At 41.5% G+C, this 26,089-nt stretch overlaps 3 protein-coding genes across 5 annotated transcripts; 1 reads left to right on the forward strand and 2 right to left on the reverse strand.

Annotated features, from left to right (window-relative positions):
• The first annotated feature begins 810 nt into the window (after positions 1–810).
• Positions 811–3,979, forward strand: si:ch211-266i6.3 (cytoskeleton-associated protein 2). Of its 2 annotated transcripts, XM_034607718.1 has the most exons (8): positions 966–1,202; positions 1,509–1,563; positions 1,658–1,790; positions 1,833–2,466; positions 2,552–2,828; positions 2,926–2,986; positions 3,083–3,311; positions 3,432–3,979. In XM_034607718.1, the coding sequence occupies exons 2-8, from the start codon at positions 1,522–1,524 to the stop codon at positions 3,688–3,690; spliced, it is 1,635 nt and encodes a 544-aa protein (XP_034463609.1). In that variant the 5' UTR covers positions 966–1,202; positions 1,509–1,521; the 3' UTR covers positions 3,691–3,979. The 2 variants fall into 2 exon arrangements, with proteins under 2 accessions (XP_034463608.1, XP_034463609.1); XM_034607717.1 differs by having other exon boundaries at positions 811–1,202; positions 1,658–2,466.
• An 828-nt stretch (positions 3,980–4,807) lies between these two features.
• On the reverse strand, positions 4,808–15,989 carry stt3a (STT3 oligosaccharyltransferase complex catalytic subunit A). Of its 2 annotated transcripts, XM_034607716.1 has the most exons (19): positions 15,874–15,891; positions 15,705–15,780; positions 15,022–15,142; positions 14,861–14,921; positions 14,653–14,774; positions 14,296–14,441; positions 13,156–13,246; positions 12,961–13,067; positions 12,338–12,502; positions 11,965–12,145; positions 11,659–11,814; positions 11,056–11,147; positions 10,756–10,911; positions 8,549–8,737; positions 7,983–8,099; positions 7,803–7,905; positions 7,116–7,304; positions 5,985–6,100; positions 4,808–5,182 (listed from the first exon to the last, which is right to left on the reverse strand). In XM_034607716.1, the coding sequence occupies exons 3-19, from the start codon at positions 15,107–15,109 to the stop codon at positions 5,144–5,146; spliced, it is 2,118 nt and encodes a 705-aa protein (XP_034463607.1). In that variant the 5' UTR covers positions 15,110–15,142; positions 15,705–15,780; positions 15,874–15,891; the 3' UTR covers positions 4,808–5,143. The 2 variants fall into 2 exon arrangements, with proteins under 2 accessions (XP_034463607.1, XP_034463605.1); XM_034607714.1 differs by lacking the exon at positions 15,705–15,780 and having other exon boundaries at positions 15,874–15,989.
• Positions 15,990–16,670: 681 nt separating this feature from the next.
• ei24 (EI24 autophagy associated transmembrane protein) lies at positions 16,671–25,173 on the reverse strand. The gene is made up of 11 exons (XM_034606478.1): positions 25,019–25,173; positions 23,817–23,953; positions 22,322–22,467; positions 21,675–21,735; positions 20,923–20,989; positions 20,714–20,838; positions 20,149–20,268; positions 19,511–19,622; positions 19,305–19,416; positions 17,867–17,941; positions 16,671–17,786 (listed from the first exon to the last, which is right to left on the reverse strand). The coding sequence occupies exons 2-11, from the start codon at positions 23,856–23,858 to the stop codon at positions 17,624–17,626; spliced, it is 1,023 nt and encodes a 340-aa protein (XP_034462369.1). The 5' UTR covers positions 23,859–23,953; positions 25,019–25,173; the 3' UTR covers positions 16,671–17,623.
• Between the last annotated feature and the right edge of the window lie 916 nt (positions 25,174–26,089).

Consider the following 26,089-nt stretch of genomic DNA (forward strand, 5'->3'; position numbering starts at 1 on the left):
TCGAGGCGTTGTCGAGGCTTTGTCCATGAAACAACTCCACAGAATCCATATTGGTTAATTTGTCCCCATTTCAAAATTACTCTAATTTCTAAAGACCGTGGAGACAAATAGTAGCTTTCAAGTTTATTTTGAAGGGAAAGCGGCTTCCTTGTTTAATAAGCTCTCTGGAGCTTGACGTAACGAGGAGCGCGCGAGTTTCGGTTGGCTCCCACAATCCTTAGCGGTCTATTCAAAGTGCAAGGCATGAAAACATGTCATGGCATGTTGTTTTGTTTCACGACGTGATTACATCCGTCAATCATTGATGTATGGATGTATGACGTCTTGCTTTACTACTAGTGATGTATAATAATATTGATTATATTTAATATTTGATGCACTATTGAAATTTGTTTGCATGTATGTATGTATGCACATATTTTTTGTTTATTTATTATTATTTCTGTATTATTATTATTCATATTTGTTTTTTCCAAACTTAAGTGATAGAAACACACTATGTTGCATATCTATACTTTAAAACTAAGCCACACAATGGATCACTCCGTAAAAGGTACAGGGCTGATGATGAAAATAATATAAATAAATAGATAATAATTATAATAATGGTGTTGCATTCTTCTACTTGATATTTTCTTCAACATTTTATTTGGTATGGTATTTTTTAAATCAATGCTTCATGAGTGTATCACGTCGTGTTATACTACTGTTACTGATCAATGATATGTAATAATAAAAATAACAATAGTAGAATTTTCTATTTGATATTTCTCATCGACATTATCTTCGCTTTCTGCTTGTTTTCCCTCATACAGCAAGTGAAGTGAACACGTGATGGATCCTGAGTATCACCGCTAGTGGAGGTTATAGCGGTGTGTTCAGAGCACTGAGGCCGTGTCTCGGCGGTCACACCCTGGGTGGAGCTGCCGCCAGGGACCGGTATCATTGGAATCCTATTTGCTTTCAAACATTTGAACAGAAGCAGTGAACAGTTGGGGGATAATGAGAGATGCGACTGTTATCCAACTCTCGTTCTCACTTTGGAGACATCCTATTGGTCAATCTTGCTCTCTCGCGATACTAGTGTGGCCAATCGGAGCGCAACAGCGCCAAGTCAAATCTAGTTCTGTTTTTCCGGAGCGAAGCGAGAGTCACTGATCCGGAGCTTCCTCCTCGAGTTGTCCTACAAACAACTGCAGCAGGTAAGTTGCCTTTAGTACTTAACGTAATGTGAATGTGTAAGTGATAACAGCTAATGTTCCGCTCCGCTAACATCATGTTATCCTTCATGTCCGTTAATTTTACGTTTTGAGCACGTTAACGTTCCGCACCATCGGCCATTGATTTATTTAACTTTTTCGTTAAGAAATCATGATCAGCTGCTTAATATCTGCACAGTTTTAACTGTTGATTGGTCAATAACACTTTTTTTCAACTATAACCATGACATACTAAATGACCCAGTTCATTCACGGTTGTAGTATTATCGTGCTTTCTTCATTTTCCAGAAAACGCTCCAGAATGGATAACGTCGCAGTTTCAAGTCGAAACTGCACCAATAAAGTAAGTTTATGGCGGTGGACATCACATGAAACGGTCGGTGTGTTGATTAATGAGTAACTTAAACATAATCATGTCATTGTTTTACATTTATTAGGGAAACAAGGAGAATGCTCAGCCTGCACATGGAAGCAAATCCCTCATCCAGAGAGATAAAAAGCCCGTGGCTCCATTTCATGTGAAAAGCAACAAAAAAGAGGAGACCTCAGCAAAACATGGTTCTCTTAAACCGAAGCCCAAACTGGTGGACACAAAGTCCACATGTGGTGATGCTCTAAAAAAGACAAAGACTGCACAGAAAGATGGGAAACCAGCTGCTGCTTCTGATGTCGCACGACGACAAACATACAGCCGGGCCTTCCTCACAGAGCAGGCTGTGAAACACCAAAAAATTGTTGCAGAAGTTCCAAAGCGGCCAGCTGCAGCGCTGTCTTCCAGATCGGCTCTTGGCATGTACAAAGGAAAGATTGTCGAGTCAAAGATAGGATCCATTTGGAAGTCAACTGCTAGTCTGGACAGTGCTGACCTCAAACCATTGGCGTCAAAAACGGAGAGACAAAGGGTTCAGAATGTGAAAAAAACAAGGTCCCAATCTGTTTCTGACCTACCTGGACCTGGCACAAGAAAACCGGCACCAACCGTGTCCAAGTCGGCGTTCAATAGACCTGCTCAGGCATCCAGGCCTCCTGTCACCAGCCGCCCTCCTGCAGGATTCTACTCTGCTCGCCCTTCTACCAGAACTGTCCCAGCAACCGGATCCAGAAACCCTACTGTGACCGCCACCAAGGGAAGTGGGTCACTGAACTCCAAGCCCAAGATTCCAGTGAAAGACAAGGCCAACAAGCCTCCTGTCTCAAGCACCCTCAGTCAGTACAGATTAACCGCGGACACTACTGAGGAAAGAAGGTAACATTTTATATTTTACACGCGCACTTTATGTTTGACCTGTGCATCCGAAACAGTCCCAAAATGTTTTGTGTTTTGTCTGCAGAGCAAAACTGGCTGAGTGGCTGGCTTCCAAGGGCAAGACGTTCAAGAGACCGGCTATGACAACAGCAGCACCTCCAAAAACCAAGGCCTCCAAACCCGGAACCAATCTGAAATCCCAGTCTCATGCCGAACCTCGGCCTGCTGCACATAAACCGGACTCCACTGCTGCTGACTGTGCAGATACACAGGGAGCAATGTTAACAACACGCACCACACTGGAGCTGCTGGAAAACTCTGATGTGGATCTGTCTGTTGACCCACAGGAAAGTGTGGATGATGTAAGTTAAGTTTCTGTTGCTGCTTTAGCTGCATTTAAAAAATATTCCCTCCCCCGGTCACACATCTGCATCTTTTCTCTGTTTCCTGTATTGGCAGATTGTTGTGAACCTGTGTGATGTTTTGGAGGCAATGGCGTCTCCCTCCAGATGCAGTGAAGGTAAGTTTAGCCTTTTCTGTTCACTCTGATTTGTTTAGTCAATTCAGTTCTACACAGATGCTCAAGTTTACCTAACCTTATTTTTTTTGTCTCCAGGCGAATACTCACAGGTGACAGAAGAGTGTAATGGTGTAACGGAGGACAGCGAAATGAAGGATGAATGTGAAGAAAAGGTGAAGAATGATGCAGAAGAAAGAGATGAACACAAAGTGGAGACAGATGAAGAGGAATTCGAAAGTGATGATGATGTGGTGGAGACCACACCACCGATGGGAGATGCTTCAGTAGTAAAATACAGTGTGAAGACCACTCCATACCTGCAAAGGTGAGAATATTCTTTCCTCGAATCCTTTGAATCAGCTGTTTTATTAAATAGCCAAAAAGTGATTCGTTTTCACTTGTGATACTATTTTGTTTCACCTTTTAAAATATCTTCTGCGTGTAGTGTCAAGAGGACAATCGATGGTGAGGTCAGTTCATCCAGGAGACAGGGCAACATCAAAGATCTGAAGTTTCTGACACCGGTTCGTCGATCCACGCGCATCCAGCGCAAATCCTCCCACCTGCCAATGATGCTGGTCGACCATGACCCCTGTGTGTCATCGCTGGCGGAGCTGGTGAAGCTGGATGATGATCCCAATGCCTACATTTACAGAAGAAACCCTGCTCTCCTAGAAGATCTGCCCGACCACCCCAGACTGTGAGGAGGAGCTCTGTATATCTGTTACTAAAAAAAGAGACGGTTGGCTAATGGACCCTTAATACTGATGTTAAGATGGTGTTACTAATATGCATTTGTTGAAAGAATTTTAACCATCATATTCATAATTTTATTGTACTGTGGTGAAAATACATGTCATGTCTAGTTATTGTCTTGAATGTATTGTAAAGACTTTCCTCCTATACCTTTTTACTTTAATGTAAAGTTGACACATATTGCAAAATGCACTACAATAAAAGTATTGCCTATTATCTACGTCATTTGTGCTTTCATATTAGCCTTCTGAATTTTGATAAATGTCTACTTTGTAGGCTGCTTATTAAATCTGTGGAGATATCAGGTGAGGATCCAGAAACATATCTAGCATTTTCTTTCTGACAAAGGCCGACAACACAAGTATATTTTTCTCAATAAGAAACACTAAGTGGAATAAGTAGCCACTTGATTTTAGTCAGCCTTGAACTCTGCACAGATTCTGCCGAAGTCCTCTGGATTCAGTTTCTAGTTTGACCAATCACATTTGAGCAGTCTTTGGTTGTCTACAGGTAAAAGAGGTGGAACGAGTTGACTGAAATGCATCGGATATATGCTTTTTCCATTTATCTATATTCATATGCAAATTGCTGTTTATAGATTTGCCTAAATGTCGTCTGGACCGGAAACAAAGTGTCACTTTCGTTTGGAGAAACGTTTGACTGGTTTCTTCTAAGATCGGAGGACGGAGTTTTGGCCTGGATGTCTGCTGTCTACACCGGAAGCCTCATTATTGTCAATACTTCAGAATAAAAGCAGTAGTTTAGATACACGTAATGTATTTGTAATTCATACCCACTTAACTGAGTCAATTAGAGACTCTCACAATGACACCCATGATGTGGGTTTAAGCTACCGAGTATAGAACATGGGATATTACAGAATCTTTCACTGTAATTGTTATTATTTAGCATTCTGTGCTATGGGCAGTCCCCTCCTGAGCCTAATTCATCATAAAACGAAAGAGATTCCCAAATGTAACAACAGCACTCTTGTGATTATTTGACAACATCAGATGTTCCAAATTATTCAGTGTATTTCTTCTGTGAGAAAAAAAGACAAATCACTTTTTTCATGTTTAATCCCACTTTAATTGACCAGATTATAAAAATCTAAAGTGCTCAAATGAACACTACTTTCTTTTGACCACATTCATGGCAAACCCCTGAAATCAGACTGGATGTTTTGACACTAGCTTCCTCTGATCCCAGATGAGACATTTCATTATAACAAAATAAAAAAAAGAGAAACAAAATCATCCACAAAAAAAAAAATCTCTGATGCAATTTTCTTCCCCGAAACAAAAAGTATAAAAAAGTACTCTTTTCCCACTCATCTGCAGACCACAGGGGAAGGTGTTCAGTGCTGTGCGCTAAAAGACTCCTCACTGCCATCTGAAGGTTTTATGTTCTTGAAAGACCTCGGTTGTCCAGATCTTTCACCTACAAGATGGAACACAGGACAAGGTTATAAATTTCTGTTGAAACGTATCTGTTCACACTCCATACTATGCTTTTGCATATAGACATATCCATCTGTATTAGTATAGTTACCACCCTCAGATAAAATTATCTGTTAGGGTTATAAATGTGTTAATTTAAATGTATTCCAGTAGAGGCTGCAACTAATGGTAAGATTATTTGATGATTAAATGCAGTATTCATTTGGACTGTGAGGCAATAGATGACTAAAAATATCTTCTTGACCTGGTGATGTCACCAGGTTGTGTTAAACTAACAGGTCAGAGCCATAAAGGGATAGTTCACCGAAAAATTCAAAATCACGATGGTGTAAATGACGCTGTTTAAGGTCAAATATGTCAGGGCCTTCCAGACACTTGGATGAGACCACAGGAGCAGTATGGAGGCATGCTATGTCATTTTTTCTGTTGTATTATGTCTGAAGAAGAATTCACCATTAACTGCAATTGTATTGGATTTGGCTGCAATGCTTTTTCAGATTCTTTATTGAAAAAATCATCTCAGTGATGAATCAATTACCAAGATACGTCTACTATAGATTAGTTACATAAGTATAGACTTTTTTTTTTTTTTTACATAAGTATGTACAATTGTTGCCAACCTAATTTTAGGTTTAATTTGTAAATAAATATTCTAATTCAAACTTCTTTTATTCCAATTTCCTTAAATCTGTCATTTCTACATTACTTTTTGATTTCTAACATTTCCCAAACAAGTAATTCTGATGGACAATATGTCAAAGAAAGGAGGCCGGCAGTGTTACCTTGTATATCCTGACCAGCCAGTGCTCTGTCGTGTAGGCCTCCTCCAACACATCCAGCTCAAAGTCTTTGTTTCCGATTTCAGCGTTCCTCACTCTGTCATAACCAGGTGGACGCTCTGCAGAGAAAATCATCACAATTACAGCACAAAATAATTCATTCTGACAACAATTTACACTAAAGCAGATGAACCATAAAATTAATGTTAATGCATTATCTTATGTTGTTTCTGCAGATGGTGCAGTCAGCTCAGAAGCTGATACAGCAGTGCCTGATCTTTCTGTATATATTGTTGTTTTTATGTCCGATTGTTGTTTTTATGTCAAAATGCACCAACCACACCAAGGCAATTTCCTGTATGTGTAAATATACTTGGCAATAAAAAGAATTCTGATTCTGATTCTGATTCTGATCTTTGAAATCTTTCATACAGTAGTTTCCACTGAAGCCGTTTTCAGACATTAACTCCGGAAAATGTTCGCAAAATTGGGTCATGGCTTTCTCCGGAGTTTTCCTTTCACACATAAGGTGAGAAGTGACGCAGCATGCAGGAGGCAGGACGTAAGATATAACTTCTGCTGTGGGGATCACATCTTTTAATTTGCAGCACATCAACACTGGCGCCGGCCCTCATCACCAAAAGGTCTCTTGACATCTTCGTCTGTCTTCTACGTGTTGTGTACGTATGACACAAATTTCTTTTCCTGAGATATTTTCTGGGTTTTTTTCAGTTTCACGTCTGTCGTGTGTTAGAAACTTCATCAACCTGCCAATTTGCTCGCTGTAAATCCTACCATCATCAGCTCATTTGGACATTTTCCTAAGTTTTTATGAGGAGGCTGGCCTGGAGAAACTCTGCAGCAACCGACTCGAACCTTTCTCTTCTCACATACAGCCCCTCCAGAGAATATCAGGCTATTATCCGGAGTTCAGTGCATGTCTGAAAACAGCTCGACTCTTCAGTCATGCATGCACAACAGTTGTGTCTAACAGTTGTGTCTCACTTAAAATATGGAGCATCATATAAACAAAAGGAGCTGCACTGATCAGCCAAAACGTAACCCAGGGTTAATTCTCAATACATATTTGACAGTGAGAGAATTCAATGACAAACAGGCTGTAGAGTCACTCACTGGCTTCTGTGTAGACCTGGCCGAAGCGGTAGTAGCACATCTTGTACATTAGGCAGTTGAGCAGGACAGGCGAGCCCTCGCGGTCCACTCTGAACTCTCCAGTAGGAGTGTAGTAGTCGTGCTCCTTGATGTGTTTGCCTGTGTCTGTGCTTCCACCAATTCGGACCATCCACAAAAACTTGTTGATGTCTGTTGTGAAAAGAGATCGATTACATGGATATTTATAAAATTGCCTTTAAAAACATATATTTTTTGACTTTACTTTTAAATGACAATTTAATAAAAGAACCATTCAATGACAAAGTAATAAAAGCTTTGTGAAATTGCTGTCATTACTTAATTCTACTGATATAACTGAACCAAATAATTTATAGTATGGCAAATTTGTACAAATCCATAATTATTACACAGTGAACTTGAAAGAATGGGAGGTGTCTGTGTGCATATAAATAAATATAACTGTGGAGTATGTAGCAGATATTTTATATGTACGAAAGTTGTTATGGCTAAGAGAATGATTTTGATTTGACACATCTACAACATTTATAACTGGTTATACACACACAGGTTTTTCTTATTAATTACTAGGTAATTAATGTGGTGACCTGCCATATTCCAATTTGTCCCGCCAGTTTCATAATGATCCACATTTTTTTTACTCTCTGAACCATGACACTTAGTACGTACCATCTGAGGAATAGCCTGTCAGTCCTCCAAAGATGACCAAGACGTAACTGACATCCAGCTCCCTCATGATCTCATAGGCCCGTTCTTCTGTGGATGCCATGGCCTACAGAACAAACAACGGCCCCTGTCAATACAGCAGCACTTCATAAACACAGGTACCCTGAAGGTTACTCAGCTCACCTGTCCAACTCTGGAGATGTGAGTGTTGTTCCATGTGTTGTTGTCCACTAGAATCGTTCGATTGGCCATGGCAGTAATCTGATAGCCGTAATCCCACCATGACATCACTTTGGCATCCTGGAAACACAAAAAACGAACTCAAGTATTTGAATGGAAACACTTTGACATTACGGCTTTGACTGTGCAGAGTTAAACAATCTCTACACAAGATAGGTCAGCATCCTGATTTAAAGTGTGACTTCCTCCCTGGGTGAAAATGAGCACAGCTTCCCCACTTACAAGCTGTCGACCTTTGATGAGAGGGTGTTAACCTTTTCAAATATATATAAAATGTCATGATGTAGAGACGTCCCAAACTGTTGCCTCTACATAAACACTGGCCCTGCAAGGTCCAAGACGGTTATGAGCCATTTTCAACCCATGAATACAGATTGGTAATAAATGTGATATTAAAACCAGCATTAATGTATTTCATCAAAGAACAGTCAAAATGTAGTTTATAGCTCAAACATTTAAATGTGTAGTACAACTTGAATGACTTCTTTATTTCCTTGACTATGACTGACCTCAGGGGTGTTGTGGCGGAGCCAGTAGTAAGCCTCTCTGAAGTCATCAAAGATGATACGGCTGCCGTCCCCTCCACGGGCGGACAAGACAATTGAGGGAGAGGAGTAGGCTTCGCTGGTCACCCAGGTAGAGTGGAAGGTATATGTGATGAGGAAGAAGGCCATGACCAGAATCATTCCACTGGCAACCTGGTGGGTAGGTAACACAGGGTAAGGGTTTCTGTATGCCTGCTTTTATTCTGACAACTGAAATCAACTAGATTGGCACTCAGAGCAAATACCTCCACCAAGGCCAAACAATCCATACAACATCTGTCCAGATCTTATAATAAAGAGATAAAGGAAAAGGGAAGTGGTCTGATAATCTGAACAACATTGTTCAAACTCATAGATCTCAACATGATTATCATGTTTGATTTTGTACACGAAGATCCACATTATTCACAGAGACAGAGGAGAATGTTGCAATGTTAAGGGAAGTGATAAAAAACGTCCTGGATCTTTAACCAAATGTAATGGGTTCTTCCCTGGCTCATGTCTCATCCCTCCTCAAGTGAAAATTGGTTCAGTAGTTTTGACTTAAAGGGGACATAGCATGCAAATTCCACTTTGTTAGTGCTTCTACAGGTTAATGTGGGTATCTGGCATGTCTACCAACCCAAAAACTCTGGGGAAAAAACACTTGCGCGTTTTGTTATGGTTCCTCTAAGTCAGAAACATCATGCTTGAGCGACTCGATTGCGCTTCCTGGGTATTGTGTCGTAACAAGGAACTGGAAGTCTCCCTACATGGTCTTGGCCCACCCCCCCGTCCCCCCACACTCGTTACTTCCGGGTTTACACCGGAGGCAGCGAGGCTGCGAGGCAGCGCAGCGCCGTTCCCAAGCACGCAGCCGGGCTGTTCACACGGGACGAGCATTTCTCCGCTGGTCAGCCCGCGATTCACTCACATGTGGCATTTGTCTGGATTGTTGGGACTGGGAGGCTGCAGCAGCTGCTCGGGAGCGACCGCTCGCTCTCCCATGCGTGAGCTGGAATTTGTGTCAGCGCCACACAGCCAGCAGTGTGGAAGACTTCCGCAGTGTTCAGCGCTACTGTAACCCCCGAACCCCGACATTCAACGGGTACAACAACAAGCGGAGAAAGCAGAATCGCGGGCTGACCTTATATATACAGTCTATGGGGCTGACCAGCGCGGAGAAATGCTCGTCCCGTGTGAACAGCCAGGCGGCTGCGCGCTTGAGAACGGCGCTGCGCTGCCTTGCAGCGGTCTTCCACACTGCCAGCTGTGTGGAAGACTTCCGCAGTGTTCAGCTCTACTGTACGCCGGGTTACAGTAGTTACGCCGGGGTACAGTAGTTACGCCGGGGTACACCGGACGCGGAAGCGCCGCTGCGAGGCAGCGCAGCGCCGTTCTCCAGCACGCAGCCGCCTGGCTGTTCACACGGGACGAGCATTTCTCCGCTGGTCAGCCCCATAGACTGTATATATAAGGTCAGCCCGCGATTCTGCTTTCTCCGCCTGTTGTTGTACCCGTTGAATGTCGGGGTTCGGGGGTAAATGATGGTCTTCATAGCCCCCCCCCCCCCACCTCTCTTTCTCTCTCTGTCTGTCTGCTTGTGTGCTTGTAGTGGATGGGCAGAGGGGGACATTTAATTATGTGATTGGGAAAATTAAAACTCCAGGACAACAAGGGGAATACAAAGTATGGGATGCATATTTGATAATTTATATCATATAAAATATGTAATTTATATCGTTTAAAATCATGGGGGGAGAGGGGGGAGCTGGCTCATTAGCATTTAAAGGAACAGGCACTCAAAACAGGTCACTCTGTGGAGGGCTGTTTTATACAGGGTAAAAAGGGTGCTGTTTTATATGATCCTTGTGGTATTTTGACCAAAGTATGTTACAGACATTTCATTAAGACCCCAAGGAACCATATCAACTTGTGGTAAAATGGGCATGCTATGTCCCCTTTAACCCTGACAAAATTTGAATGAAAAGAAAAACCCAGACAAAGCTGAAAACATGAATAAGCAGAAATATTAAAGGAGAATACAAGTTACTAAAAACTAAATGACCATCACTGGAAAGAGAAATAACAAAATGAACAGAGAGAAAAACAAATGTGGTCCATTTTTCACTGTAGCTGACACCACCCTCTGACAGCTATAACAACACTAACCAGTCCCTCAGACCTCCTACCTCGTTTTTGATGGGGTAGGTAGCATCATGCTGCTTCTTGCTCTTCTTGTCTGGCCGGCTCACATCCAGATTCTTCATGTAAGTGGTTAGCACCTGGGACACGCCGATGCCCGACAGGATGCACATAACTGGGGCCAGCACCAACATCAGACGCACCTGAGGAGGCAACAAAAAAGAAGGACATCAAACCATGTTACATATAAAGCCCTGAATACATGTAAACTAAAAGCAAAGCAAATAACTGTCTCTCTGAGGAGTCGTTTGACATGTAGAGCATGTGCGGCTCTATACAGGACGTACCATGACAGCTGAGAAGTACATGCTGGTCACTCCATACATGATGATGAAGATCCTGGCGTCAGACAGGTTGTTGAAACAGTAGTACAGACCAACTGTGAGGAAAGCAAAGGTAACAGTCAGTAAAAAGCCACAAAGACTTACAGTAAGCTGTGTTCAGTTTTATCCAAGATAGTTATTAATCAGTCAAACTTTATTTGTATAGTACCTTTCCAACAGGTAAGTGCTTCATAATAAACTGATGAGCCAAGAGTAGATGCAACAAAAAAGCTGACTGATATATTTCATAAAATTGATTATAAAAGTTTAAAAAACAAAACAAATGATAGAGGAAAAGAAAAAAGACAAATATTGAAAGACATAAAATTGAACATAGATGCAATATAAAAAACATACTTAATCAAAGACGAGGCTAAAAGGACATATTTTAAGCTTGCGTTTCTAGCTGCTATCACAGGAGTGTGTAGCATACATAGGCTTGGAGCAAAAATGCTAAGTTGCCTCAACAAAGGTTCTTGTCTTACACTTTGGACCAGCTAACTGATTCGTACCAGAGGATCTGAGTTCCCATACAGTGAAAACAGTTTACGTCGAGTGCACACTTGCCTGGGAACATGAAGACCAGCAGCTGGAGGTCAAAGTAATACGAGGACCAGGTTGTGGGCTGATGCTCAGAGACGGACGCGATGATGGGGATGTTGTTCTTGGCATAGGAGGGGTCCAGCAGGGAGTAGAAACGGCCAGTCCATGGAGAGATCTTACCTGAGGAAAACATAGTTCACGTTGTTAGTCATGATCCCAAAGCAAGAGAACAAATCATTTTGGCAAAAAAAGGAAAGAAGAACGCAAAGAGGGGCTGGAGCAAACATTTTGAATTTTTCCATCCACCATGTCACCAAACACAACTGTTACCTGTTAGCATGAGAACAGTGCCCACAGACAGCATGACGAAGCCCACCAGGGAGATGACGCTCTTGAACAACACCTCAAATTGCTGGGAGTTGAGTTTACTGCGCAGGTAGTCCACAAAGGCATGAATCTGGCACAACCCAAACACACCGAAGGCTGCCATGTGCTCTGAAGACTGCACCGGCTGGTGTAAGAGAGAGGAGAGACACAGGTGAACCATGTGAATCACACAGAGCAAAACCATTACGTTTTTATCCTCTTTGGCCGAGTTGATGTTTTGATTTGGAAAATGTTTGGTCTTTTCTTTGTCCTCAAAGCTTAGGCACAACAATCAGATTAACTGATGTGACATTAGACAGGTTTTTTTTCTCCTCACCTGGAATCCAACGAAAGAGATCTGCATGGAGAGGATGGTGCCCAGGCAGTAGACTGTGCAGTAGGCTACATATATGCGGTGAGAGAATCGGCCTGTGAGCATCAGCACCAGGACGTGGAGGGGGATAAGGTTGATCAGGAACACGTAGCCACCCCAGGAGGAAACCTACGTACATACAAACACTCAATCATGACCCTTGTTTACTCTGAATTCATTCAGTCAAAAGGTTCAGTGTGTAAGATTTAGGTGAAAGAGATCTATTGGCAGAACTTAAATATACAATATTATTCTAGTGATGTTTTCAGTGTGTAATCTTCTAAACTGTAAGAATTGTTGTTTTCTTTACCTTAGAATGGGCCCTTTATATTGAAATACTTTATATTTACACCGGGAGCGTGTCCTCTCTACGGAGGCCACCATGTTTTTTACATTCGTCCAGACTGGACAGCCTAAAGATTTCTTGAGCTTTTATGACAACTGAAGGCTACCACAGGTTCTCTTTCATGTTTGGAAGGGGAGGGTGAGGTGAGGGGTATTCAGCTGCAACATGCAACTTCACCACTAGATGTCACTAAATTCTACACACTGAACCTTTAAACAAGCAGATTTTTAGATCTCCTCACCATGTAGAAGTAGGCCAGTGCACACACCGACGACCAATACACTGACCCGGTTTTGACAGCCTTGATCCACATGTAATAGGTCAGCAGCATGCAGAAGATAGCAATTCCTGTGTAATAAAGCACATGGGAAATTACTTATTAATCTTTAACAGATAATTTCTTTTAACAACATTATTGTGCACATCATGCACATACCTTCATTATCATATGAGCCAGCAACCGACCGAGAGATATACCCAGGCACCACTGCGATCATGGCAGCAGCCAGGAGCCCGGCACCTGCATCCTGCAGAGACAAACAACTATTCAGTGGAAGTATGTTTATAGAAAAAAGCAGACTACTCACTTGAGGCTACTAATGGTTTAAAGGGGCACTCCATAGATTTTTCACATACATATTAGTTTACTTGTTGCAATGATTATCACTCACGCAATGCAATCACTTATAGTATGTCCTCTCTGGCTCTGATGGGGGCTATCTTGAGTTATTTGGGCTATCCTGTATCAGGCTTGAGACTGAAGTTTTTCAAGGAAAATCTGGGTTACAAACTGGGGGGTGTGAAGTTTGAAAGATGTGGACATTTATTAGCCAAGAGGAGCCTAATGTCCGGGCTGCACTGGGCGACTATGTAGCACGTGATAGCTGCTTTGCTGATCTGCTGCATCTCGCACGCCTCTCTTGTTTACACAGGGAGTGTGTATGCTGCATGCCTGCTGTAGAGGTGCTACATGAGGTGTCTGGTATGATAACTATATTTACTTGTTTAAAAGTAGGCCTATGTACTCTTTTAAATGCCAGGACTATATGCCATGAAGCTGTGCATCTTCCAGTCCGGTAAACATTTCAAAATAAAAACCTTGTTAAAAGAAATGAATGGATTCAGTCAACGAAATTCTAGAGTGCTATTAATTTGAAACAGGTATGGGAAGTGTTGGAAATTGTTATATTTGTTACATATTCACCATATATAGACACTGAAACTGTGGTGAAAGATCCTTTTCACCTTCTGTTTGGCAGCGAGCAGAGAAAAAAGGCAAGACCCCGACTCTCGAGAGGAGCAGCTCTAACCCGAAAACATGGTCTCAGAAATGGATAGCAAGACGTTCTGTGAAGAAGTTCTGTGATGTGCCACTTACGCATTCAGTATGGCCCAGGCGTCATGAATATACAACAGAACTGTGCTATTAGAAGTTTAAGTTTAGAATTTTGTGTCCTTTAATTTAAGTAAAGTGATTAGCTAAAACTGCTAAAGTTCCTCATAAAAGAAAAGCTAGCCATTTATATCATCAAGAATTCATAACGTATTTCATGGTGTATCTTAGTACGTGTTTTACCTTCAGCTCCTTGGTGAAGTGGTAGGTAACGATGGTTGTGAAAGAGGAGAACAAGGGAGCCAGGAAGACGCAGACGTTACGGATGTCAATGGTGATGTGGAAAAAATGAAGGACATGGTACAGGACGGCAGAAGTGATCATGAGTCCTGGTGGGAGAGAAGAGGGGAGATACAGGACGTATTGAAATAAACTCGCTGCACTGCCACCAATGTCCAGAACGACATTGACTCTCTTTATTTGAACTTCATGCAACTTTGGAGCTTTTGTACCTGACATTAAAAAAACCTAGGAAAATAGGCTGATGAGCTTGCAATTGTTGACTTGTACTTTTCTCTGGTCATTTAATCTGATTCCTACCTGGATAGATGGTGCCTCCGATGATCCTGCCCAGAGGATACCATGCCCTGTCATCAAACCAGTTGTGAAACTTGTAAAATCCTTCTTCTGTCAGGAAGCGGGTGGTACGGTAGTTGAAGTACCTGGTGATGAGATAAAGGTTAAAGTGAGACATTCAATTGATGAGGAACAACATCTAACAATTAACTGTGATACAAGCACAACTTACGGATCAAACTCATGGATGACGCTTTCGAACCTCAAGACAGAAAACAGCCTGGTGGAGAACGCTGAAATAAGAAAAAGCACACAGTGGATCCAGATGTTTATTTTTAACCATCACAGAGACAGATACCAGTGGTGTGTGTCAGAACTTAGTAGGGGACTCACAGAGGATAGCAGCCATAGACAGGATGAGCAGCTTCAGCAGCGTGTCCTGTTTCTCGTAGGACAAACGCAAGAAGCCCATCTTGGTCATTTTGGCGAGGTTAGGGACAGCTCACCGTACAACCTGCAGGGAGGAAGACAAACACTGTGACAACTGTGGGGGAAAGCACTGAAAGGGCACCTGTGGTCCAGCACGACTGAGAACATGTCTTCGTGGTCCTAATGAAACAAGCCAGATGTTCAGAGGAGAACTCAAAGTCTTGCAGGAGTCACCCTCCATGTCCAGCCCAACCAGATAAGGCCACGCACTTAGATGCTGCGTCAGGAACCAGGAAGCAGCCACTCTGGAAAACTTCAGCAGGGACTCGGGTCTCTGTGGGTCTTCAGATTTTAGATTTAGAAGCCGTTTGCAACGCAGAAAACGAACCATTCAGATGGACAGAGCTGGGATTAAAGCGAACTTTGAAGGCAGCACTTTCAGAGAGGGAGCATGAGAAGTGCTGTCAGCTTCCCCACACCACAGAGCAAGGCACCAGCAGCAGCTAGCATGTACTAACTACACGTTAACACACAGTTTACGACACAAAAACACACGCATTGCTACAGCTCGGCAGCTTCAGGCCGGTTAGTGCTGCTGCTGCTGCTCACATCCAGACTGAAGTGTGTGAGTAGCTAGCGAGGCTAACCTGCTAGCTGCTGTATAATGGACACCTCCTGCTCCGCGTCCCGTCACAAACGTGTTCAGTAAAAACCCGGAGGCTCCTTCACGCAACTCAGCAGAACAACAGTTAGAAATAAAACCCGCTGCTCCACAACTCGCTCCTGCTTTGAATACAAATGTTCATTCAGACTCACCCGCTCCGCTCCTGCACTCAAACACTTCTCTCACACAAGCTTCGCTGCCTACGTGTCCCGCCCCACGCGGCGCCGCTCTGCGCGTTTATTGGTCGAACGTCAGTCAACAGAAAACCAGCGCGCATCTGATTGGTTGCTCGGCTGTTCGTCAAACCCGCATCCCTGCCTTGTAACTGTAGTGTAGTGACGTGTCCTTAGTGCGAGGAGAGGACACGTGTCGACCCCTGCTGGTTGAAAACACGCACGACCTGAAAATGTCACCGCTGTCATTACCTATCATAGAAACACATTAATATATATTAAAGGTTTCAGCGACTTATTCTATAGAATTATACAATAATACTTAAACAGTTAATTTTGTATAATTAGAATAATACTTGTATTACCGAATATAAAACATAAATGATTATCATGAAAATAATTATTGATCATAATGATTAAATTATTATTTTTCAAAAATAACAATGATATAATAATGCTCTGTTGTGTGTTGTCTGGTTCTGTTTGTGATTAGATGTGATCAAATGGTGATTTTCGACCTCTTTGCCTGAACGTAATCATGTAAATATTGTATATGGCTTGTATATTGAAATATGTATTGAAATTAGACACAGTACTTTTAGAAAAAATCACACTCACAAATATACTCTTCTTACAATAATAGCACACTGCATTAAAATCACTGAGCATTCCCTCTGATTGAGTGAAAACATGGTGAGTGGGCTGCTGCGTGGTGGTGGTGGAGGGCTGAACATTCAGGATGTGGTTTTCTCGGGGGGAAAAACTAAAGCAAACAGGATAAGGTTGATCACCTGATATAAGGCTCCTTCCTTTATTACAGAGTGTAGCATTGTAGTGGTAAAACAAAACAAAGACATCGCAGTTTGGCAGTGTTTATCTCAACTATCATCTACTGAATTCACAGACTGAAAACACTGAGGCAGCTTCTTCTTCTTTGCTGGTGTCACCTTGTCGTTTGCAGAATGTACATCTCATCGGGATGAGACACCAGGCAAACCTTTAGTTAGCACACAACAAGAGTTTGAGGAAGAGTATTTGGTGTATACTCCTCCTCTGTTCTTTTTAGATTGACTTGATATAGATTTGATTTGTGAATTCTACTAAGAACAAAGCTGTAACAGGATAAAAATACAGTTTCCCCATCAACCACACAAGGTGATTCCTGGAACTGCTCAAACACCATCATTTGACAAAGGGACATGGATCCATCTGCAAGAAAGCATTCAACCTGAGAGGAAGGAATGTGACTCGCAACATGAAGAAATGATAGTTGTCAACAGGTAAAACAAGACTGTGCTTTGCTCCTGAATGCAAACAAGCACATGTAAAGTAAAGTAAATCCTCTAGTCACAAGTTTGCTTCAACATATTAAAACTAGGTGATTTATTGTGCTGTAATTTATTAAAGGAGATTCACTCAAATGGCACATTATACAAAAAAAAAAAGAAGAAAATTCACAGAAAAAAAGTCGAGAGCTGAGTATATTATGTGTTTCGAGTGTGAGGCACAGGGCAGTTGATTTTTGTGTCACACTGAAAATGTGTCTGGTGGTTTTACTTCAAAATGAAAAACCATACGGCCAGATATTAGATTAAAAACATGGAAACCCTTTGTCTTAAACCGCATATCATCTTCATCGAGGGAAATCCTTCTGGGAGAATCACCTTTCTTCACAGTGAGTGAAGCCACTCTGCTGTTTTGCCATCTCGCCTCCTTGAAAGTGGATCCATCACTGGGTGGGCACGAGTCTCTGGCGGCTCGGGGAAGTGTGAGGGGAGGACAGCCTCTCTGAGGAGGTGGAGGACGTCAGGGACGACTGCAGGTGGACCGTCTTGTGGAAAAGCTTGTTGCTGATCAGCACGACCAGGGAGAAGAGACGCAGCTGGAAGTGGCTGAAAGAGAGGAAATGTGATCAGGGACTCGTGCACTGAAAAGGAAACCATTCAAAAAAGAAGTTTTACTTTTCACTTACTACAGCTTAGTTGGCGTCTTAGCCTCATTAGCGCTGATGATGAACAGAGGGAAAAGGATGGAGAACAAGCAGCCACTATGGAGAAATGAAAAAAAAGAGGAAATAAATTACATGTGAAAGGCAGTAAAGAATAATTCACCAACAACAGGAGTTTCTCATCTACATCCATTTCTCTCATTTCAAATTCCCATATGTTGTGTGTCAGCTTATAAGTATACAGAGGAATTTTGGATCATTCCATGTCAAATCGTCAAACTGGAACCAAAATTTCATGTGTCTCAAGTCCTTATTAAGGAGCTACTGAAGTTTGAACTTTTTGAGGGGACTCTGTGAATTTGAGTGGTCATATCTCCTTTAATATTGGTCAAAGAGAAAAGATTCGCAGATGGTTTCAAAGCTCTATCCCAGCTCCATATTTATCTAAACAGTCAGATATCCTCAATATAAAAAAATAACAGCTTTATGACTGATTATAACATCAGATCACCATCACATATAACAGTTAAAGTTCAATTGCAAAATATCTATGTTTTAAACTTGGTCAAGTTAGTTTATAAAGTCATGTAGACCTCCAGAAAGTTAGTCTTTGGTTTTTGAGTTGTTGCTGAGACATAATTATTTATCTGAACGGCATCACATCATTAACCCCTTACAGTGTTGTTGAAGAGCAGTTAGTGATCAGTGCAGAGTCAGAAAAATACTTATGCACTACTTTGTTGATGGCTCCCAGGCCACTGGACAGTGTCCTTAAGTTATTATTGCAAAACTAGACTCATATCACTGTCTGAATGTGGAGGTGTCAATAAACCTCTAAGAATCACTGGTCATTCTTAATTTCTGCTCCTTCGTGGTCTTTCATGCTGCAATTGTATCTTTGCTCGACATTGCTTAAATTTCTCTGTGCCCCCAAAATGTTCAAACCTCATTAATCCATGTCTCCCTCAATTAAGATCCGAGAGGCATTACATTTCGGTTCAATAGTTTTCTCATGTGACCAAATCAGCCTGAAATTGTTCAATAAGATCTGTTACATTGCGAAACAAAGGTGTGATTATTTGACACAGAATGATCCCTTTCTTTCTGGTATATAAATGATATCTTTCACTATTTACTACGGTAAATCCTAATATGTACAAATGTTTTCAAACAAAACATATTTCTCAACTACATGAATGTAATTTTTCTTTCACTGAAGCCTCACACACCTTTCATAGACACATGAATTATATTGAAAAAACATTTGCCTAATTGTCATCTCACAAACATTTCAGAGCTTGAAAACTGTTTCTATTATAATTCATGTAACCCATAGAGGTGCTGGAAAATGGACCTTGTTTACAGATTTTAATTTAAACATAAAAGTTGTGCTGCAAATTCAGGATTTTCATTATTTAACACTGCAGGTATTTACATGATGAATGTAAGTTTACAATTTTACCTAATGATGTATGATGAGGGCAGGGCTGTCAGCAGAGCCATAGGTAAACCAAAGCCAAAGTAATAGGGCCAGTTCCTCTCAATATTGGACAGTCGTTGGTGCATCTCGATGCCTGCGACAAACACAAACAGACACATGTGTGTTTGAGATCTTCATTCGATGCAGATTTAATCTTTTCAATGTGAAGTATGAAGTCAGTATCTCACCATGGTTGAACCAGCGATACTCAAAGCAGTACAGGGAGTAGAGCAGAGACATGTGCAGGAGGCTCACCATCTGTCCAATGGCATCGATGGGGAAGAGGCTAACGATCATACCCTGGAGGGCCACAAAATACACAACACAATTATATTCCCTGTGACTGCACTCACAGAGCAGGCTGTGCTTTCACTGGCCTCATCTCAGGAAGGAGATTTGTGTTGAAAATGAAAGTTGTGGTGCAAAACAAGTAACCACACAACTTCAGAAAAAACCCATCCTCATTATGTGTGACAACATAAAGCTTCTTTATATTTTGAACTTTCTCCTAATTGACTTGAGGCCAATTTGGTGTGGACAAGAGTTTTTCTGAATGACAATACTGTTTGGGGCAGAGTGAAATTAGGCATCCTTGCACACTGTTCATGTACAGCATGACTTTGTGAGTCATTTAGAAAAGTGCACACTGGTCAAAACATTCAGTGAATCTGGGCCGACAATGACACACCACAGCTCCAACTGTGAGGAGACTCAGATACAGAGGTTGTGTCTGTCTTCACTATGGTGTGATTTTGAAAAAAACACAAGGTATCAGTGTCTCTGTCTTTGTACGTCACACAAAAACATGTTTGTGTTTTAAATGTACCTGAATGAGGAAGAGTGCCTGGAGGAGGAGGTTGAAGAGCATGTCTGCGATGATCTTACTGACGCTGGGGAATGGCTGAGCTTTACAGCCAGACACTTCAAATGCAAGGTCTGCAATATCCTGCAAAAAGAATCACACACACACACACTCAGTGTCTGGATCTGTGACGATACAAATACAAACTGCAACTAAGCAAAGCACAAAAAAATGGAAAAATTAGGAATGAGAATGAGGAAAGAGATAAAACATACTTGTGTTTGTATAGACTCTTAGTAGAGACCATGAATAAAGACTTTTGTTTTTCTTTTGTGTTATGTTAATATTTATGTATGTTTATTTTTTTACTATTGTGCCATGATGCTGCAGCCCATTGTAATGTCAACGGTAGCTGTAATTCTAATGTAAACACTATTGACGATAAAATGTTATATGATGCAGCTGTAGACATCGTGTAACAATTAATTCAAGACCTGTGAAAAGAAGACAATTTTGATAACCTTGTGGATAATATGACACATCAGCATGTGACATCAAATCATTACATCATCACAAAGCAGGGCCTCACCTGGAACCAGATGGCGTTGACTATCTTGCTGAGGACGAACAGAGGCAGAACCCAGAGAGCGCTGAAGACGGAGGTCAGGATGAACTCTAACCAGGACCACACACTGCCATGGAGGGAGGGGTCACCTAGAGCAAAAACAGCTTGTTGGTTGACTGGTTCCCACCAAAGGACAGAGACCCTGCCCCACATTAACTAGCATCAATACATACCGATGATTTTTGCAGTGAGGGCCTGCACCAATGGGATAAACACCCGGTAGAAGAGAAACAGACTGAGCTGGAGAGGAGATAAAAAGCTACAATTATTCTTTCACTCATAATACGTGAAGCTGTGTTGAGTACTACAATATGCTCAGCCTCACATAAATCATTAACATGTAGCAGTCAGAGAAGGACATGTTCCCAAAATTGTTCAAAAGCTGAACAATGAGTCAAAGACTATACATGGCTCAAAAAAAGTTTTCAGACATGAACTCCGCAAAATATCTGCACCCAGTTTTCCGAGAATGTAGCGGGAGATTGTTTGGGTGAGACGTGTTCACAACAACAGGAACATTTCCGGAGCATTTAGGTGAGGGGGGGGGGAACCTGGGCAGAGCAGGCAGGAGACAGGACCTGACGTATAAATTCCACTGTGGAAACAGAGATCCTTTTACAGCACTGAGCCCTTATCTCCAAAAGCTCTTGAATCCCATTGTCTTTCCAAGTTTACATCTTCATTGGGCGTTTTATACGTGTATTTCACATCATATCGTTTTCATCCTGAACAATTTGTATTCTTACTGTTTCGCATTTGTCATGTGTTACAAATTTCCTTGACACACCCACAGTGATTTTATGTTTTCTCACATATAGGTTAACTGTATGTTTAATGAACCTACAAACAATTTCAGGAAAATGTCCAGAGTTCAGTTCATGTCTTAGAGACAAGGCTGTACTGTTACACTAGGTAAATATCTTACCCAGAACACGCCTCCATTCCAGGCACAGCACTGAAAAATCCTGCTGGCTACTTTGGGTTCACTGAAAGACAAATAATAAATCATGACAATGACCATCACTGTAGATTATTATAATGATAGTGTCATTTTATTTAAATTCTAGTTTAATTAATAAACTTTAAGAAAAAAACCATTTAAGCAAATCCTTCCTTCACTTTTTATTCTTCATCAACGTATAATGTGGATACATTTCCAACCACATGTTGTTTTTAAGACTAAAGAGTTACAATGGATGCTAGGTGGATTTTGCTGACATGAGTTAAGCACTTCCTTTCAAGCTGTGTAAACTTTTTTGCATAGTTTGCTGGGTACCAACCCAAAACATCCCACATCTTCAGGTAGATACATTTTGACTAATTGATAGAGTTTGTGGGAAAAGGTAAACGAAAGTTCTATCTGTGAGAATCTTGTCAGGGTAAGAAAAATCTGTAAAGCTAAGCGCTTGAGTTTCAAGCCAAGGCTTTTAGAAGAAGATAATTATTCCCAAAACTGGCAATAATGTATTAAAGAAAAAAAAAAAAAGATCCATGAGAACTTTCTTCAGTAGCCAGTGTCAGATAACAGTAGCATTGCAACCAAAATATACAGTCCCCCCCCCCAAGTCCTACTTGTCTGGTTTTCGCTCTTCACTCTGTGCCCTTCTCTGTGCCAGGGCCCCGCTAGCCCTTCTCCTCCGCTGCTCTTCCCTTTTCTGCTGGATGCGGGCATCCAGCTTGGAGATTGTTCCAATCCCCAATATGGAGTCCTTGATCCCCTAGACAGCCCAGAGCAGGAGAGAGAAAACAAACATGATGTTTCTAACTTGTTGAAAGGAACTCTGGAGATGTCTCAGCAAGTGCCTGTTGAGCACAAGATATACAACATTTTGTGTACTGTTACTAATTCTTTGGGTCAATGTTTGTCGTTATGTGAAATCAATATCAGTAATGAGATTTTTGAAAACAATGCTAACCCTAAAGCAATTTAGTGAAATGCTCAGGAGACATTTATTTATGACACTCCTGTGACTCCATATAAATGGTGTGGCTAATGGAGGCTGGATGATGAAAGGAGAATTATGCTGAAGTCCAATTTTTTGTAAAAGTGATAAATATACCAAGTATTGACCAATAGTTAATGTACACTGTTTATTGAAAAGGCAAAGTCTACTTCTCCTTTACAGGTAGCAGAGAGACCATTGCTGGGGTCAGAACAGAGATACCTGGAATTATTCCAAAGACAAATATTATCTTTGGCCTGTGGACAGACAGCTGAGTAACTTCAGAAGAGTTGTCTGATAATTGTGTCCTTCTTACATCACACATACAGCACTGTGCAAGTTTAAAGAGTTTAAAGAACCTGAATTCATCAGAGAGACGTCTAATTAATCCAAAATTCATTCTGCAGCATGATAAACAACAGAGTGCAGCCAGAGTCATGAAGAACCACCTTCAAAGACTGACACAACCTTAATCCACAGATGAACTGCTCAAGAACAACTTCTCCAAGATGCTTCCTCCCTGCCATGTATCTTGAAAGTGTAAGTGCCCCAAAGAGAACTAGAGCTATCTGCTAGTCACACTAAATACTAAACACTAAATATTTCCTATTAACTACACTTTGTATGAAATTGAGTGGTGAATAAGTACTATTCATGCCATCCTCACTTTACTTCTGGCACCTTAAACTGTTGCACAACACTGTATCTCAGTCAGAGAGTGGGATGCTTTTGTACTGAATTCCTGTTAACACTACAACAAATACATTACAGGCTCCATTAAGGCAGCATCTACTGTAGAACTATTGTAGGAGAGTTATTAATAACATGAAAGTGGGTCATGTGTGGAGCTCTGAACATACACCTGTTTTCTTGACTGTATCACATGTCAGTGTTTCTTGATTATAACGTGTATCTGCTCAGCTGAACAAACAAACCTGCTAACTTACCACATTATTAGGTACATTCTAATGCAGTCCAATAATCAGCTTTGCAATGAAATATCTTTAACAAATATCAGAAATTTGTGTGTGTGTGTGTGTGTGTGTGTGTGTGTGTGTGTGTGTGTGTGTGTGTGTGTGTGTGTGTGTGTGTGTGTGTGTGTGTGTGTGTGCGTGTGCGCTGACCGTCGCAACATTGCGGAGGAAGGCCCTGACGCTGTCTGTCATCTCTGGACCAGCTGCAGATCCATCAACTGCAGAAGGAGGGGGGGCTGGTGACCTGGTAGTCAGCTGTCATGGCAGGGAGGAGCTTACCCAGTAACCTGCAAACACCACAGCAACAAAGTGACGACAAGAGCTATAGGGTAGAACGAGCAAATTGCAATTGAGATCAACACAGCTGATTTTAAAAACAGTGATCTTGGTAATTTATACACTTGGAAGCTTTTTATGTATCATGAGAACCAAACTTTCCAATTTTATATTGCTATAGATTAACAACAGTTACTAAATGCATGACAAAAACCCTTCTGGCAGTCAAACAGTTCAATTAGTCAGAGCTGTTTTGACACACGTTTCCGGTATTCGGTAGCCAATTTGTGCTGATTCATGCGTGATATAACTTTATTTTTCGAAGAATACTTGATCAACCCACCACATCAACCACGTTTTATCAATATCAATGTGTGATTGCTCCCTTCTCCCTATTATAGTATTATCTATTTCAATGTTAAAGAGTCTTTCCTTTGTCCTGGACAAGGAACATAGTTATGTTTTTTTAAGACAATCCGATGACTCCATATTGTCCTTGATGTAAACAGTGTGTAAAACAGTAAACAACTTGATTATCACAGGAAATGGTGAATCCAACAGGATTTACTGTTGTTGTTAGCTTTGATCAACTAACTGAAAACAAGGATGCTAATTAACTGTATGTTTAATGAATCATACTGTTATCATACTTACTGTGTAGTTTACAACACACACACACACTCGTTCTTCACATTTTAACTTCACACAACCGCAGATCTACCTCTCTCAGACGTTTTACAAGAGGGTGAAGTGCGAAGCTAGTCCAGCTCAGTGACAGTGTTTGTTAGCAGCTGACTCAGTGTGTTAGCTCAGGAGGGTGAACGGTGTTAGCTGCCACTCTCCGGACACTCGGACGTATTGTTAAGAAACAGTTCAATATTAAAAACCGTGTGTCTGGTCTGGTCAGTAAAACGCCTCCACTCTCATAGTATGTGTCTGCTGGTCGGTTCAGTGCTGTGTTAGCTCACCAGCCTGTGTTGCTAACTGTGGACGCTCAACAACTCAAATAACAGTTTTTCCTCCAGGACAACACAGTCTGCGGCAGAGCACACACTTCACCGCGGCGTGTTTCTTACCTCATGCGATGGGCTCTGGGCTGTATTCACTTCGTCGGTTCTTTCTTTTAGCCCCTTTAATGTCACAACAACAACAACAACACTACAACCAGCAGCCAGGGCCGTTGAAAACATATTGCGCAAGCGCAGAGCGCTAAGGAGCATGGGAAGTGTAGTCTTCCTGACTGGAGAGCGAAAGATGGAGGGATGCATCTCAAAGTCTCTATTGTCAATTCAGCCAATTGTTCAGGACTTAGAAGGAAGTGAAGTTTCTCTCTAATCCACAGTGTTAAAGGGATAGTTCACTGAAAAAATGATAATTCACTCATTATCTACTCCAGCCGTTCCCAAACTTAAGAATGCCGCGGCCCAATTTGAAAACTGAAAAATGTATGCGGCCCACCCACACCTTTAATCACAACTATATAATCCACACACAGGACTAGAATCAACTATTACATACATATTATTCATTTTATAGCTAAAATAATTGTATATGAACGTGGGCATATGCAGTGCAAATCCAATAACATCCACATTTAAGCGTAACAATTTGCAAAGCAACCAATGTAAAAAAAACATGAAGTGCAAATAGTGGATTGTTAAAAATACATTCTTGCTGTTTGTATAACAGAGCACGACAAGAATATCAGGGAGAAGAAAAACACATTTGAGGCGTAACCAAATATACTTAAGGCGTTTAAGGCCCCCCCCCCCAAAAAAAAAGAATCGCTCGCTATCACATGTCCATAAACTGACATTAACACTGGAATTCCTCTGGTCTGACACCTCAAGCAGTTTATCTCGATATACTTGATATAGAATCACACATCGCGTGAAGTGACATCGTGTCACCTGTAACTCACCCGATGAGAGGTGGGGTGTTGCCGCGTCGCTGGCTCCGATGCTCTCTCAAGCGTGTTTTTAAAAAGATTCTCGAAGCTTGGATAAATATTGTCCATGTTTAGTTTCTAAATGGCGGCGGCGCACTTTACACGGTCCCAGGGTCTCGTTAGCTAGCATCTCAGCGCACGGCACACACACACACACAGGCTTGGGGGTTGTCCTCTGGGCCAGCGACAGGTCCTCACT

Source organism: Hippoglossus hippoglossus, chromosome 14, assembly GCF_009819705.1.
Source record: "Hippoglossus hippoglossus isolate fHipHip1 chromosome 14, fHipHip1.pri, whole genome shotgun sequence".
Taxonomy (NCBI): Eukaryota; Metazoa; Chordata; class Actinopteri; order Pleuronectiformes; family Pleuronectidae; genus Hippoglossus; species Hippoglossus hippoglossus.